Source organism: Solenopsis invicta, chromosome 6, assembly GCF_016802725.1.
Source record: "Solenopsis invicta isolate M01_SB chromosome 6, UNIL_Sinv_3.0, whole genome shotgun sequence".
NCBI classification, from domain to species: domain Eukaryota; kingdom Metazoa; phylum Arthropoda; class Insecta; order Hymenoptera; family Formicidae; genus Solenopsis; species Solenopsis invicta.
The window spans coordinates 15,569,294-15,587,320 of record NC_052669.1 but is presented as its reverse complement, the minus strand read 5'-3'; the positions used below and the strand labels follow the sequence as shown (position 1 = coordinate 15,587,320).

General features: G+C 32.2%; 1 protein-coding gene across 2 annotated transcripts in view; it reads right to left on the bottom strand.

The window, feature by feature from the left end:
- LOC105199522 (dnaJ homolog subfamily C member 13) overlaps positions 1-18,027 on the bottom strand; it is a 58,612-nt gene that overhangs the window by 31,400 nt on the left and 9,185 nt on the right. For both annotated transcript variants that reach the window (XM_026139986.2, XM_026139985.2), the window contains exon 3: positions 2,023-2,868. In XM_026139986.2, coding sequence (XP_025995771.1) covers positions 2,023-2,868 — 846 coding nt within the window. The remainder of the gene's footprint in view (positions 1-2,022; positions 2,869-18,027) is intronic.

The following is an 18,027-nucleotide window of genomic DNA, read 5'->3' as shown; positions in this document are numbered from 1 at the left end:
ATGGAGATTGCCGGTCGGATTTTTGCACATCGCGTGTGTGTGTGTGTGTGTGTGTGTGTGTGTGTGTGTGTGTGTGTGTGTGTGTGTGTGTGTGTGTGTGTGCGCGCGCATGCGTGTGTGTATGCGCGTGTGTGTGTGTGTGTGTCACAGCAGAGATAAGAATCCAACAGTTCGTCACTTCTGCAGCAAATATTACTAACTGCAAGTGTTTATCTTTTGCACGCACGCACATGATGTGCAAAATCCGACCGGCAACCTCTACGTGGTACAGATTGGGTAATGCTAATGTCGGCGCTAAACGTCAGTTTTCAGAAAAATATACTGTAAAAATGTGTTTTTTCGAAGTCCTGTAACTCAGTCAAAAAAAATTGTACAAAAATTATAAAAAAATGCATTTTGTAGAAAAAATGTCATACTTTATGGCACTTGCATTGTATTTGTCGAGAAAAAATTTTTTTATTGAGCTACAGTCTGTCAAAAGTACGTAATTTTAAGGAAAAAATAGTGTTGTAGTATTTTTTGGGGGGGCATAACATTAAAAATTGAAAAAATTTTTGAAAACCAATGATAGCATGTTAAAGCTAAAACTTCAAGCTTTAAAATACTTTTTTTCATTTTTTGTCTACAATGATTTTTCACGGAGTACGAATATCATTTGTAAAAAATGCAGGTTTAGCTTCAAAGTTGCGTAAGTCGGTCAAAAAAATCGTAGAAAAACTTTTAAAAAAGCATTCTGTAGGCAAAATGTTGTAGTTTATGAAGCTTTGTTTGAATTGTTCAAAAATAATTCTTTTGTCGACCTGCAAAGTGTCAAAAATACAAAATTTAAAGAAACAAGAAATGCTTTTTTACTGCATAAGACAAGGAAATTAAAAGAACTTTAAAAATCTGTCGATTCAGCGTTAAAGTTGAAACTTCAAGCTTCAAAATGCCTTTTTCATTTTTTATCTGATTTTTCGCCAAGCTACAGCCATCTGAAAATAACCTAATTTTTGATATCTGGAAAGTATTTTCCATTTTTTGTTGACAAATGTATATTAATATATTTATCAATTTTACAAGAAGAAAAACTGAATAAAAGAAATATGAATATTTTTTGTTATAAAGTTTCAAAGAGAGAGATCAGCACATAGTTCTCAATCAGTTAAAATACTTTAACCGCTTTAATGTACTGTTTAAACTTTTACACATGTACACAAATACTTAATGATTACTTAAAGGCATATTCTAATGTAACAATTACAAAAAAAGAACTTTCGGATCGACATTCGCATTGCCATTTGGAGCAATGCTCGAGTGACTTCGCTAAGCAAGCCATCGATCGACATAGATAGCAGCTAAGCAAGACTTATTCGAGCAAGAAGTCGCCTGTCAACTTGAACTGACTGATTAACGGTGAGTAAAATTTTCTGTGTAAACTATACGCAAAATTTTAAATGCTTTTTCCTTTAAACTGTATTTTTCAAACTGGTGTCCATGATGTCTTAAAATTGACTTGACCAATTGAGCACAACTTATGCGTACATTTTCAATGTGTCGCTTCAACCACTATGATGTCCAAATATTTTATTTTACTATTTTTACAGCAATTTAAAAAAAATTACAAACATCAAAATCTAATATTCAAAGTAACGTCATTTTCTTCATTTTCAATATTTTTCTTTCATTCTTATATCTGCTATAGCCAAAGACATATTAATTAGGAATCACTTTAATTTTTTGTTTTAGACAAACAAAATCAGCTCAATCACAGACACCATGCGCGAATATTTTTCATCGATAACTACAAAATGATCCACTGTCGCTAATTTTCATTTTTTTTTGTACCAAAAATTTATGAGTACCCTTTAGATATTATTAAACACGTGTAAAAAAAAACTGATATCAAAAATTTGTATAAATTTTTTATTTAAAAAATTCCGAAATAAACGCAAAAAAACGTTTGTTACACTAGAATACCTCCTTAAAATGTTTCTTAAATATAATGTAAACGCAGACATAGAGAAGTGCTTCATATCTTACATCTTGCGTAATGGAATAATTAAGTCCGCTGTATGGTATATTTGCATTAAATCTTTCCAAAATTTCAGCAAATGTACGTCCTCCAGGTGGCTGCTGAAGAAATTTAACATGTGTCGTCTCGACTTCTTCTTCAACAGGTAGATTAAAAGGTCCGAGTCTTTTACCTCTGGCTATAGGATACATTTTGATGTGGACATCTCTATTACCAGATGCTCTTACACCATCCAGTAAAGATGCCAATAAGGAATCTCTATTTGTCGCAGTATAAGTGCGCATTTGACCGTTAAGATATTGTATAGTGAACAATTGAGGATTATCGTTATCACGAATCAAAGTAAAAATATCTGACAGTGGCCTAAGAGTACAAATATTATATGTTTGAGGATCTCTTTCTAACAAACATGTGTCCGAAAGACAAAGCGTTCTTCTTTGAGGATCCAAATGCCTGGAGGAGATTTTGTGAACAGTAAATTCCGACACACTCGTTATGTATTCATCGCTGCTAAATTTCCCTAATCTTTGAGCAATAAAGTCATCGAGTCTTATAGGCTCCTTTAACATTTTTATATTAATGCCCAGGTTATTTAATGCTGCTTCTTGCAATTTCTTTTTTATTTCTTCCATATGTTTTGAAGCAAAAAGATGCAGACGTCCAAATCCACCACATACAATCACAAATCCATTGGGATAATCTTTCATTGTCAAGAGCCCTTCAAAATCTTTGTAACAATAACTAGCTAACACCATGTTCGTCGCAGGATCTAATTGATCAAGACTGTACGGTGTTATTTCTAATACAATGGGTAACCTTGTATCAGACCAGTGATGTTTATAAGCTGAATATCTCTACAAATATAATTATTATTAACATTACATTGTACAATTATTATTAACATTACATTGTACAAATATGCATATCATTGTGCAATATATGTAGTTTTTCCTTTTTTATTTCCCTGTAACAAATAACTTTTATCAAGTGTCAAATGCTGATTTTTTGTCATTCTTTGAATTTTGATTTAAAATAATAAAAAACGATATTTCATGCAAAAAAATTGATCAATATTAACCAATGGAAATTATATACAGTGTCTTATTTTCAATAACTAAAATACCTTAAAATTAATACATTCTCCCCAATAATGTTTCAAATAAAAGTTGCTTAGTTTTGAAAGAAATATAGAATAGCAATTTTTATTTTACATTAATTAGGTGTCTCTGTGAAGGTTATATTAATTAAATTTTTTCAATGGATATACAGGGTGTTAGGTAACTACCGCCCGTGGTTTTGTGGATTGATAGATCAAGTAAAACTGAGCAGAAAAGTCCTGTATCATTTTTTAATATTTGCCATAGTTAACGAAAAAAAAAATTAATAAAATCTGCGAATAAGAGCGTATCACCGCGCGCAAGGACCGCCCGCCGGTCGCCGAGACCTAGGCAGCCGCGGCTGTAGGCGCGGCGCTGTGCGGTGAGGAGGGAAAAGCAGTAGCTGTTTTTCCCTCCTCACGGTGATACGCGCTTATTCGCAGACTTTATTAAATTTTTTCCTTAACTATGGCAAATATTAAAAAATAGTACAGGACTTTTCTGCTCAGTTTTACTTGATCTATCAATCCACGAAACCACGGGCGATAGTTACCTGACACCCTGTATGATTTTTAAGCGCAAATTAAAACCTGTCATCATTCAGCTTATAAAAATTCTAGTACAAAATGATAAAAGTAAATATTTTATTTCATATTTTATAATTTTATATAATATTCTTGTTACTTTTATGTATTAGGTACGCAAAAAAGTTCTGAACTTTAAATTTTATACAACCAAAACAATTTAAATTTTATTTATACTTATTAAAACTGTCCTTTTGCGGTTTTAAAGCGTTAACATTTGGCCTTCTAAAATGCTATGAAATATGGCGTTTGACAAGCATAACTTTAAAAATCAGTATTATTTACAATGGCAATAGACAAAAGAGCGCATATTCGATTTTCCATCCACTTTGCGTTTCATCTAAAGAAAAATGCTGCTAAAGCCACTGGAATAATTTATGCTGCATATGAGAAAATGCTGTAGGTCATGCTGCGGGTAAAAGATGGTATCAAAAATTTCACCAAGAAAATTTCAATATTGAAGATGAACCGCGTGCTAGACGCCCTCAAAAAAATCGAAACAGACAAATTGCAAGCATTGCTGGATATAAACTCCGCGCAAACTGAAAAGGAGTTTGCAGAACAGTTTGGCGTTACGTGGCAAGCCATTTCCGTACATTTACATACAGTGAGAAAGTTTCAGAAGGAAGACAGATGGGTTCCTCATAAACTGTTCGAAGACAACAGAAATCGACGGCATGATATTGCACTCACTTTGCTTTTAAAGTTCTAGAAAAAAGATTTTCTGCACAAAATCATTACAAGCAATAAAAAATGGATTCTTTATGCTAACCCTAAGCGTAGAAAATCGTGGGTTGACCTTAGTCAACTTTCAGCATCAACGCCAAAACCCAATATCCACGCCAAGAAAGTTTTGCTGGGCATCTGGTGGAATTGGAAAGGTGTTTTGTATTACAAGTTGTTACAACCAGGTAAAACAATCACGGCAAACCACTACCAACAACAACTGACCAATTTGAGCGGTGCATTAGAAAAAGAGAGACCGTTTACTAATCAAGAAAGTCGTAAAATGATCATACCAATACCCGACCACATGTTGCAAAAGCGTCTCGAGATCATACCTTTGCGTTAGGCTGGGAACTTCTCCCGCACATGGCGTATAGCCCAGACATGGCACCTTCCGATTGCCACTTATTCCGATCGCTATAGCATCACTTGGCTGATACACATTTCGTAGAAATGAAAGAGATATGAAAATGCATTGATGACTTTATCGCTTTGAAGCCGGTGAACTTCTACCGTCAAAGAATTCGCAATCTACCCGAAAGATGATAAAAGGTCATTGAAGCAAACGAGAAATGTTTCGCTGATTAATATTTTATTTTTTCAAATAAAAATGGAATTTAGCAAAAATGCTCAGAACTTTTTTGCGAATCTAATAGATAAAGATATAATATTTTACATAAATAAAGCCACTGCATGTACACATATACTAAAACATACAAGGGTTATTCGGAAAATTAAGGTCCAAAAACAAATATGGAAACTATGTAAAAATCAAACCTTACTTTCCGAATAACCCTCGTATAATAAAAAGCACTGTACTAAAAATAAAAATAAAAATATCTCCATTTTTCTGAAATTGTTCATTAAAGCTTCTTTGAGTATAATTACCAGAAAACAAATACAATTGGTTAAAATTATTGTAATTTTATTCAATATAATTGTTGCATATATGAATATATTATGTTACAAAATAATTGATACATAATAAATTTGCAGTAATTTTGATCATTTTGCACTAGCATTTTTATAAGCAGAATAATGAGAGAAATCGATTTGCATTTAAAAATTACATAAATTTTATTAAAAAAGTATAAATGATACAAAATTCCTTCACAGAGACTCCTAAGATCAAAATAGGTCGTTATTCTAAATTTATTTCATAACTGAGCAACTGACACTTGAAAAAAGTTACTAATATCATTTTCTTTATCAGTGTATATCAGTGTATATAATTTATCTATATAAAATTATCTAGATAATCATTTAAATGAAGAAATATTTTATCTTATCAGCATAACCTTTATCATTATCTTAGATAACAGAAGTACTATCTTTTACAAATTATGTAAGATAATGTAAGCAACAAGTATAAAATATTGCTCTCCCTCTCTCTCTCCCCCCTCTCTCTCTCTCTCTCTCTCTCTTAACTTCAGCCACCAAGTTATTTATTTTAACAAGAGAACTTTTGAAATAATAAGAATAAATTGCAAATAAAAAAATAATCTTTTTCTTTAATGATCTTTAATCTTTATTATATCGATGTTACTCAGAACGGCTTTGGATCTAACAAGCAAACCTACCCACGTGTTACACTCTAATTTTGATAAGCTTTGAATATGTTGTATTCTAGGTCAAAATAAGAGACACGTATTTTTTTTTATACTGGCCCATACACACTTTTAGGGAGTAAAACACCCTTTGAAAAAAATCGGTTTTTTTCTTTCAAAGTATATATCGTCAAAACTATAAAAGACAGAGAAAAATGTTTTAAATAAAAGTTGAATGGCCTAAAAAGTACTTTATAAAAGTAATTAAAAAAATTTTTTTTTATTTTTTTTAATACTTTTTCTCACCACATACGTATTTTTTTTTTTGTATTTCTTTTTATACGCAAAATAGAGCTTATTTTATTACAAATTCAACGATATAAGATGAAGTTATGTTCCGACATTCCCATGTTCCAAAAAAATTAAAAATCTCATTATACGCATGGTATAAAGAACTATTGATACTTAGACTCCTCTGTAGTCTGATATCTAGGGCCTCCTAAAGAAGATACGCATGGTACGCGCACCCGTTCGTGCGCTACGGAAGTGTCGCCCTCCGATTTTGACAAGCCTTTAATATGTTGTAGTACAGATAAAAATATGGGACACGTATTTTTATATACGGGCCTATACGACTGTCAAGAGGATGAAACACGCTCTTGAAATAAATCTTTTTTTTTTCTGAGGTAATACTGTCGAAACGGTAAAAGATGTAAAAAAAAGTTTTAAATAAGTTTTATGGATTTTTTTCTTTATAACAGTTTGCTCAGATTTTTCAAAAATATCATTTTTTTCGAAATCTCCTTCTCTTCTAAATATCTAAAAAATTTTTAATTTATCTTATATCAAAACTTATATCATATTTAACAACAAATTCAAACATGTATGATAAAGTTATAGTCCGAAGACACATTTTTCAGAAATTAAAAATATCTATATCGCTATATATGCGCCCCATTCATATCCGCTTCATGGCGTCTATTGTTAATATTTTTTTTTACTTTTTATTGATTATAAAATTTTTTGTATTATTATATTTTTATATGCTTTTTTAGGTTTAATTTTATTGTTTTTTTTATTTTTTATTTATTTTAGTAGTAAGGTACTTTATTCCTTGCGGAGTACATTGCGGACTTCCGCTCCGCTTACATAGTTTCAACATTTTTTATTCCTCGCATCCTTTACAACGCACGAGAGAGAGAGAGAGAGAGAGAGAGAGAGAGAGAGAGAGAGAGAGAGAGAGAGAGAGAAATCACTCATCCATTCATACCTCCACACTCATTCTCTGGACCTCCGTTTCCGCCGCTTCCTTCCACACTTTCCTCTCTTCCTTCCACACTCTCATTCATATCCAGCCACCCTCCTCCCTCCCTCATCTCCTTAAGTTTTTTCATCCAAACCTCTCCCTCCCACCTCTCACCTAAAACCTAAAACCTCTCCTATCATCTCCTGCCATCCCTTTTCCGTCCCCCAATCCGTGCATTCCTCCCATATATGTTCCCACGTTTTCTCTCCCCATCCACATATCCTACACTTTCTTTTCTCTTTCTCTTCCCAGTATCTACCTCCTCTCATACCGTCTCCTAACCTAAACCTCGCAATCCTTTTCCATCTTTCCTCTTTCCAATCCCTCTTCAAATACTCCGGCACTCCCTTTCCCTTCACTCTGTTATACCATCTGTTGAACCTCGAGCTCCTAATTTTTTCCCACCTTTCCTCTTCCTGCCGCCTCCTCTCTCTTGCTACCACCTTTTCCCCCCTTAACCCTCCCTCTTCTCTCAACTTTTCTATCTCCTTGATATTCCAGCTCTTTTCTTCATAGAAAACTCTTCTTTCTTCCTCTCATTTTCCCATCACCTTTCCCTCCTTCGCTCTACCTCTTATCTCCTCCCAACACAACCTTGCCAACTCCACCCCCTCCTCCTTCTCCCAGTTTCTTTTCATAACTCCATGCCGTCATTCCTGCCCTTCCCCTTAATTTTTCCCTCTGCATCTCCCCCCTTACCATGTACCCCGGTGTGTACCTTCCCACCCCTATTACGCATTTCAAATACCTGTCCTGTATCCTCTCTACCCCTTCCCTTTCTACCCCAAATTTCTGTCCCATAGTTAACCACCGTTCATACCAACCTATCAAATAACCACATCCTTCTAGCCCAGTCCTTTCCGAATTTCCTCTTTCCTATTCCCCATACTTCTCTCATCACCACCGCTCCTTTTTTGACTCTCTCCTCTATATGTTCTTTCTGTCCCCCATTTGCCATCATCATGTAACCCAGATATTTATACCTTTTCACTTCCTCTATTTCATTTCCTTTTCATCTCCATATTATCTTTTTCTGTCTCCCATTCCCTCTTCTACACCTCATCACTTTTGTTTTCTCCATATTTACCTCTAATCTTTTCTGTTCTACATATCCTTCTAATGTTTTTATTAACCCTTTCATCCCGGCTTCATCCTCTGCCATCACCGCCACATCATCCGCATACGCCAAGGAATAGATTTTTCTTCCCTTCACCTTTACTCCCCCCCATCCTCCCCTTTTCCAATTCCTCATCCAAATCCGCTAGCAGTAGTGTAAACATGCATGGGCTCAACGGACATCCCTGTCTCTGTTTTTTATTTATTTATTTACTTATTTATTTTTTATTTATTTACTTTATTGCTAAAAATCTGTACAATAATGACGACGCCCAGAATTTGTCAAAAAAATGGCGAATATACTTTAATTTTGTATACCGATCACATTTAAAAACTGTTACATCATGACAGAAGTCACAAATAGGATTACAATTTTTAAAACAAAAATTTATAGGTGTCTTGCATTTAGGTTTTTCTTCAATGTAAACACTCTTGTACCAGGCATACCTAAAAAGATTTACGAATCTAGGAGATAAAAATTGATTATAAATAAGAAAACAAATTTTTAAAATATTATTTCTAATATGCAAATTTACATCATAATTACATAATATAATTATATCTGAAAAATATCTTAAGAAATTCTTCCAAAGCCTAAATGTATAAACATCCAATGGCTGATAAATAAATAAATAAATAACTAAATAAATTAAAGTAAATAAATAAAAACTAAATAAATAAATAAATAAATATATAAATAAAATTAATAAAATTAAACTTAAAAAAGCGTATAAAAATATAATACAAAAAGTATTATAGTCAATCAACCAAAAAAAAAAAAAAACAATATTAACATTGGACGCCATAAAGCGGATATGGATGGGGCGCGTGTATAGCGGTATAAATATTTTTAGTTTATTTCTAAAAAATGTGTCTTCGGACTATAACTTTATCATACATGTTTGAATTTGTTGTTAAATATGCTATAAATTTTGATATAAGATAAATTTAAAATTTTTCAGAAATTTAGAAAAGGGGGATTTTGAGAAAAATGACATTTTCGAGAAATCTGAGCAAATTTTTATAAAAAAAAAATCTATAAAACTTTTATTTGAAACTTTTTTTATATCTTTTACCGTTTCGACGGTATTACATCAGAAATTAAAAAATCGATTTATTTCAAGAGCGTGTTTCACCCTCTTGAGAGTCATGTGGGCCCGTATATAAAAATACGTGTCCCATATTTTTATCTGTACTACAACATATTAAAGGCCTGTCAAAATCGGAGGGGAACACTTCCGTATCGCACAAATGGGTGCGCGTACCATGCGTATAAAGATGTTTTTAATTATTTTTGGAACATGGGAATGTCGGAACATAACTTTATATTATATCGTTGAATTTGTAATAAAATAAGCTTTATTTTGCGTATAAAAAAAAATAAAAATTTTGAAAAAAAATAAGTATGTAGTGGAAAAAAGTATAAAAAAATATTAAAATAAAATTTTTTTTATCACTTTTATAAAGTACTTTTCAACCCATTCAACTTTCATTTAAAACATTCTTCTCTATCTCTTATAGTTTCAACGATATACGCTTCGAAAAAAAACCGATTTTTTTCAAAGGGGGTATTTCACCCCCTAAAAATGCGTATGGGCCAGTATAAAAAAAAATACGTGTCTCTTATTTTGACCTAAAATACAATATATTCAAAACTTATCAAAATCGGAGTGTAACACTTAGGTAAATTTGCTTGTAAGTTCTATATCTAATCTTATCCTTAAGAGAAATTCAAATTTAGAACGCAGCTCATATATTTTTAGGTGTACATATAGGTAATTAATATAAACACATCTTACATAATAAGATAACTTATGTTGAGTGCTTTTCAATAATCGACACAAAACCAATTTTATCTTTGTTCCTTACTAAATTTTAAACAATAGCATCTCTAAATTTGTCAAAATGTTCCAATATAAATAAAATAATTGAGTGATGTTAAAATATATTTAAATTAGCAAAACATATTTAAAGCAATGATTTAAAAAATTATTTGAAAAAATGGAAAAACAGAGAAGTAACTAAAAAATAATTTCTTGTTACTATTTTTTAAAGTTAGTAACTTATAATAATGAATAGTTACTTTTTGGAAGAAAAAAACTGTAACTGTAATTAGTAACTTTTCCAACTCTTAATATTGGGCACATTTGTATTGGGTACATTAGTAATACAATTGCTTATTAAAGTTAAGTAACAATTTAATATGATTGATTGGGTTTAAAAGTAAAAATCAATGGATACGTACCAGAGAGAAATCCACGAGCTGCCAATCTTTTTTCCGTAACGATCAAAATTCGCACTAACAACCTTATCCATTTTCGCCCAGAATGTGAAGTACATACAAGTCACGTACATTTTGCGACCATGCCATTAAAATCACATAGTGACATAGAAAAGTCTGTCACCACATCTATTCTACGAGACACAATTTTCATATCCCAGTTCATATCCCAGAGGAGAATGAATGAGATTAATGCGTGAGGAGCTTCGAGCGTTAATCTTTGTGTACACGGTATTAGAAATCAGTTCGAGTTCTCGATCCAAGAAAAAGTCACTAAAACTCAAATCGTGATCAGACAACTCGGATAAAAATCTCAAATAGAAACCTCATACAGAAAAATGCATCGTATCCTATTTTTCCGTACTAGTTGCTAAATTCAATTCATAGTGCCAATATTATTTCCTTATACATGATTTGTCCGTAAAGTAATGAGACTAGCCGTCGCGCAACACTCCAGGCGCCAGCAGCGCGTTTCCTGCAAGCGAGATTTGTGAACCAAAGCAATTATCTTGAAAGCGGTTTTGCCCAAATAAAAGCAAAATTTAATTGCATAGCGCTGCTCCAGCGAACGCTCCATTTTTCTGCCGTGACAAAAACTCAAAAACAACTTTTGCGCCACGCGTGATCCTCAAAGTTCGGACGCGGCTGCCGCTTGATGCGTTGCTTATTGTTAGTTTAGAACCACCATCCCAACTGCAGCGTCGCACGACAACTAGTCTCATTACTTTACGGACAAGCCACGTAAACAGTTGATGAATGTTGATCAATGTAACGTTGGATATCAAAAATTGTAATTTTCACAACCTTTAATAAATAAGAATCATAATATTTCAATGTTAATATAAAATTAAATAGCTAGTCTCACATATTCAACTATAACGCTATCTAGAGTCATCAAAGTACAACTATTATTCAGAAAACTTAAATCAAGATCTCAAACCAATTTCTAGCATCGTGTACATAAGGCTTTACGGAACAAAAACCAGCATGGTCGCTTTCAGGTTCCTCTTTGGTACCACGGAATAAAAACAACACCATGTTTGATATTACAATAGTTCACAGAGCAGCTAAGTAGTAATTAAATGATGTAAATTGTTCTTACTTTTATGCACCCACTGAATGTATCCAGATGCAAACATTTACTAATAGCGTTTCCAAGTGCAGTGAATTCTAACCGGGTTTATGACGGATTAATGACGTCACATGCTCTATTTTAAGTTCGCATTGGATGATTCCACCATATGGCGTCTTTAAACTGATCCGGGTTAGGTTAAAATCCACTGCACTAAAAAATGTTATAAGGCCCAGTTTCACCAACATGTATCTGTCTTTATCTTTTTTTCCAAATAAAGACAGACATATATTTAAGTCTCATTTAAAGCTAAAATAACGTTAATGCAATCGGGTACAAGTAGCAATTGAAAATGATTGGCCGCGCTCGGCAGGCTCAACATGTTCGGGTATTCTTCTAGATCATCCAATCAGACCTTTAAATCTAGAAAAATACACCAATAACAACGAGCGCTCACTCAACTGTTGAGTCTACTGAACACGCCAAGTTCTTAGTTCTTATCTTTAGAGCTGCTATTTAACCGCTCAGTGAGTGGTCACGCATCCATTGGCCGCATTCAATGAATTCAACTGTTGAGTCCGCTAAATGCGATAACAATACGATAATCTTTTCAAAATACTTATCATCTTCAATAGTTTGATAGATAACCATGCAAACTGAAAACTGTTAGAATTGCAATAAATGATCTGTATCTGCCTCTCCAAGTAATACTAAATATTCATCACAACTTGAAAGCCTTCTACGGTCGCAGCTAGATCTTCGTGCTTGTTTTTATTTGTGTGATTTTATATTCCTCGAATTCAATAAACTGCGCGCCAAATTGTTTTTCAGTCATGACACAGTTCTACATTGAACAAGATTAGCTAATATGACGTATTATTAAATTTATAAAATTAATAAAAAACAAGCACGAAGATCTAGCTGCAACCGTAGAAGATTTTCAAGTTGTGTTGTTTCATTAACGGTCAAATATCTCTCTACTAAATATTCATGTTCCTACTAATTTATTTATATTGTAGCTTGCTTTTCATTATAAGATTTATTTTGCACATATTCAGAATTGCGCCTGAATTTGTAGCGGCTCAGCGCGTGGATGCCGAGTAAGTTGCCAAACAAAAAAACAAAAAAGAAAGAATTAGAAACCCACTATGTCTTCATCGTTAATTCTGGATAATATTAAAAGTAAAATTTGACTTACAATTCTGTTCGAGATATTCAAATTTACTTATAATATCATGAAAATCACACAACTTTTATTTTCCACCATATTTAACTAAAATTCTGAATTTCATAATTATGAATATATTCGTACCAGTTACCAAAAAAATATGTAAAACTATGATGACACTGAAGCTAGCAGACGGACCGCCGCGCGACACCCTCAACACAGCGTTTCTTAACAAGGTTTTCACTCACAGTCTGCTGTGCTAAAAAAACGTTCTAAGCAAATAATTTCAGAGAATACATTATATATCACTTGAGAACAGTCGTATGAAGTGACATTTCAAGTTTAAAAAAAAACGTGCTAAAAACAGTATTGTAGGCGCCTACCTATCAGCAACACAAATACTAGTATGTATGTGTGTGCGTACCGCGTAATGGCGCAATATGCTTGATTTTGAAGCAATCGGGCGACGTGCGCGCCAATGCTGACCTGACGGTAAAAATCATAGCCGATAGATCACTCGTAATCTGGGAGTCCAAGTGTAAGTGCGAAAAGAGTTTCTGGACGAATAGATAGCAATACGCCCTGAGTGAACTATCGTGTAATTACGTGTGGAGGCTAAAGTGCCAAAGATAACTTTAACGGTCGTAGCGATGGACAGAAAAACCGGAGTATAAAGCCGTCGTTGCCGGCGTATTCGCAAAAGTGCAACAAAGAGAGAGCAATTGTAAAGTTCGTGTATTTTACTCGCACAAGTGATTGTTTCCTTTACTCTCGGAGTAAAATTCATTACTTAAACCTCCCTTTTCTTATCCTAAGCGAAATCCTTGAAGCTTCCGCGAAGGAGCTTACAGTATATATGATGTTCTGAGATTTACAGGCTGCATTCAGAAATAAATATCCAGGAAACATCAAGGGGCAAACTGCTGGGCATTTGGTGTACAAACTTGAAGCATTATTAGGCATTATTTAAGAATTAGTAGGCATTAGTGGGCATTGGTGGGCATTAGTGGATATTACTGTGTATTATTAGATAGACATTAGTAAATATTATTATGTATTATTGAATTTAATTAGATATTAATTAATATTATTATCATTTTTAAAGAAATTGAATACAAATTTCAGTTTATAATGATACTTTCCCTTTATTTCATTATGCCGTGCACTAAATATCGACTAAAAAATCAATTGAAATACCGACTAAAATAGCGCCGAGTCCTAACCTAAATTCCGCTATTCGCGATCATCGCGTCACATAACCTAGTTCCTAAAGAAGAGGTTCAGGATGCATAATTTTAAAAACCCCTATTTACAATCATGTTTTTAATTGTCTCCTCAGTCGTCTGTTACGGTTAGATTACATTCTGCTACATGGACACAAGATTTACATTCAGACTAATATAGAGTCCGTTTGAGGTGCGGACTCTATATTAATCCTTGTCGTGTGCAGACGTATTTGTTCGTTACAAATATTTTTTCACCATTCCCGAATCTTCTTTCAATGTTACGGTGCAATTAAAAACAAGCTAAAATATATATTTTTTAAGAATATATGTTATAATGTAAGTTTTTAAAACATGCTATAATATATTGTAATTGTACTAATCTTTTAATTTGCACAAACGTATTTTTCGAAATTTCAAAGTTTCGAAGTTCAAAGTTAACTTCGAAGCTTCAAATCTTCGAAGTAAGTGAAAAGTAGCAGCCCTAGTAGAAACTTCGAGTTTTACATTTTTTTTTGTCATCTCTAAGAAATAAAAATATTCCTGAAAGATCATTTGTTATAGTAAATTTGTTTAATTTTATCGATACAATATATTAAATCTTTAATGCTAAAATAATTAACAGTTCAATATGTAGAAGTTACATGTGCTCATGAAATATCAGAGCTGCTCGATAAAGTTTTCCATACTACTAAGATTTATAGAATGAAACATTTTGATCTTGAAACGTTAGTTATTAAAACTAATTGTTTGATAAAATTAGTTATCAAATTGTGTGCATTTAGTTCTATATAAAGATAACAATTGTTAGTTAAAAAGTTATCTTTTATTGTATAAGTCTTATTTTGTTTAATCCATGCTTTCCATAGTCTTAGAAAAAAAAAACGAATACCGTATGTAATAAACTCGAGCACTTAAAACTGTTGATTTATATCTAAAAAAGATAAATATTATTACAAAATTCATTACATTTAAATATTGTGCCATCACTATTAGCAACTTATTTTAAATGACTGATTATAGATAAAGAACACATTTTTGCTCCTGCAAGATAATTCATTTTATCCTCTTTTTAAGTTAGAAGAGAGATGTTAAAAGATGTTTATCTTTTAAAACACTTTTTTACTAATAAGTAATGAATATGGTCAACAGTTGTAGTAAAATAATCTCATATTAGAAGTGTTATAACGGAAGTGTTGTTCCTTCTTTTAAAAATCTTGTCCGCATTTCAGTTATGATATATATATCATATGCAATGTGATGCTTATATGTGACATTCATCTACTTTATTCATATTTATTTGAAACTAAGACAATGTTGAACTCCATGAAAATATTTCCTTGCTCGTAATTAATAAAGAATTATTAAGACACATTGCTTTTAATAAATAACTATCGCCATCAAATGAAAAACCTGCAATAATGATTTCATATCTTTTTGCCTCTTTCTTCATAAAATTCCAATATTTTCATTTTAGTTTATATTTTTCTAATCATAAATGATACTATTAATATATTGTTTATAAAATAAACGTAATAAAGAGATGTGTTATATTTTTGATAACCTAATATGTTATGTTTTCTTTAATTTAATTTATTTTTTTATATTTTTTATAGCTTTTATTGTTATATAATAAAAAACGATATAAGGCACTACTGGGGTATTATAAAACATTACTAAAACTAGGAATTAATAAGCATTGCTAAGACATTAATGGGCATTATTAGGGCATTAGTGGGCATTACTAGAACATTAGTGGACATTACTAAGACATTAGTAAGCATTACATATAAAATTCAACAGTAATACCCAATAATTAAGCATTAGTAGGAATTGGTCAGCGGTTTTCCCCTCGGAAAACATGTTTATAACTTCTGTTATAAGAGGGTACATTTCTTAAGGCTCCTGAGTACTTGCCGCGTTCATATTGAAGTCGTGACGTCAGAAGCAAGAAATTGCGTGAAATGACACGTAATTTTGTCCGACATGCCATTTGTAAATAAAGCCAATTTGGATAAAACAGACTAAGCAAATGACTTTAAAACACTTCTAAATATCGGTCACGATTATCCTTTTTCCGCCTAACAGTCAGTAAATAGTTGTAAAAAGCATGTAAAGTGAAGCAATTGAAACAGGAAAACATATGGGCACGTAATTTTGTCCGACGTACCATTTCTAAATAATGCCAATTTGGATAAAACAGACTAATCAGATGGCTTTAAAACACTTCTAAATATTGGTCACGACTATCCTTTTTTCGCCTAGCAGTTAGTAAATAGTTGTAAAAAGCACGTAAAGTGACGTCTATTCAGACAGGAAAACACACGGATAGCTATTAAAAAGAGTGAAAAATGTACTTTTATGTATAAAATTCAAAGAAATTACTCGCGGTCCATTTTTATGAATTTGGTAAATACGAGACAAGTCATATTTTCACAATGAAACACATCATAACAAAATGACATGCACGATAACATTTCATCGTCAATCTGTCACGTTCCACGTGTATTAGTTCTAATTTTGTCCGCGACAAAATGTCGCTACCGTCAACGCGGAGTTCTCGGCTGAGGAATCAGGAGCCTTAAAACTTTGCATATACCTTCTGGGCAATATACAAGTAAAATTTTAAAAAACGTATCCGTTTAGAGCAGAAGTTATAAACAAATTAATTTCGAAGAGAAGAACGTTTCGACTATCTTCAAATTTAATTTTTTCATAACTTTTTCTCCAAGAGATCTCTTTTTTTAAACTTTATTAATAACTTCGTAATGTTATCCAGAAAGTGTGTGCAAAGTTTTAAAAAGTATACCCTCTTAAAATAGAAGTTATATACAAATTAATTTCAAAAAAACAGATTTTTTATCTATTTTTGAAGTAAAGTTTTTATAATTATTTTTTCAAGATAGTACATTTTTTTAATTGTTACTGGTAACTTCCTAATATTGCCCAAAAGGTGTGTGCAAAGTTTTAAGAAATGTACCCTCTTAGAACAAAAGTTATAAACAAATTAATGCCAAACAGAGACTTTTCGTCTAACTTCAAAGTTAATATTTTTATAACAATATATTTTTCCAAAAGAGTTACTGGTAACTTCTTAATATTGCCCAAAAAGTGTATGCAAAGTTTTAAAAAATATATCCTTTTATAACAGAAATTATATACATATTTCCGGGATATTTATTTCCGAATGCAGTCTGTAAATCTCAGAGCATCATTATATACTGTTTTTAGCGTGTATTTTTTTGTTTTTATTAAACCTAAAATGTTACTTTGTACGACTGTTCTCAAATGGTATATGTGTTCTCTGAAATTATTTGCTTAAAACAATATTTTAGCACAGCAGATGCTATGAGCAAAAACCTTGTTGAGAATCACTGCGTCAAGCGTGTTGCGCGGACGTCTGCTAAGTCCGTCTGTTAGCTTCAGTATCATAAAAATATGTAAAAAAAAATTAAAAAATGTGTAAAATGTTTGTAAACATCACAAAAAATTGAACAGAAAACAGTGACATATGTCTTTATGCAGTAAAGGATTTATGTGTACCAGTGCATACTAGTGCAGTTTAATCGAATTTGCTGTAATCTTTATATTATCGAAGATATGTTTATATATATTCTATTTCTTTATCTAGATAATTTCAAATTATCCAAACGCAACACTGCATACATGTAAAGAATAAAAGAAAAAGATAAAACGCGTGCGCGCACGTGTATATGTATATGTATATATATATATATATATATATGGGGTGAGCCAGAATAAATATTACTTTCACAACCATATTTTTAATCGAATTCTGAGACGATTTTTTTAGTAAAAATTTGTTCGGAGCTTAGTATTTAAGTTATAAAAAGAAATAGTTAGCGTATAACGGGTCGGATACAAGTGGGAGA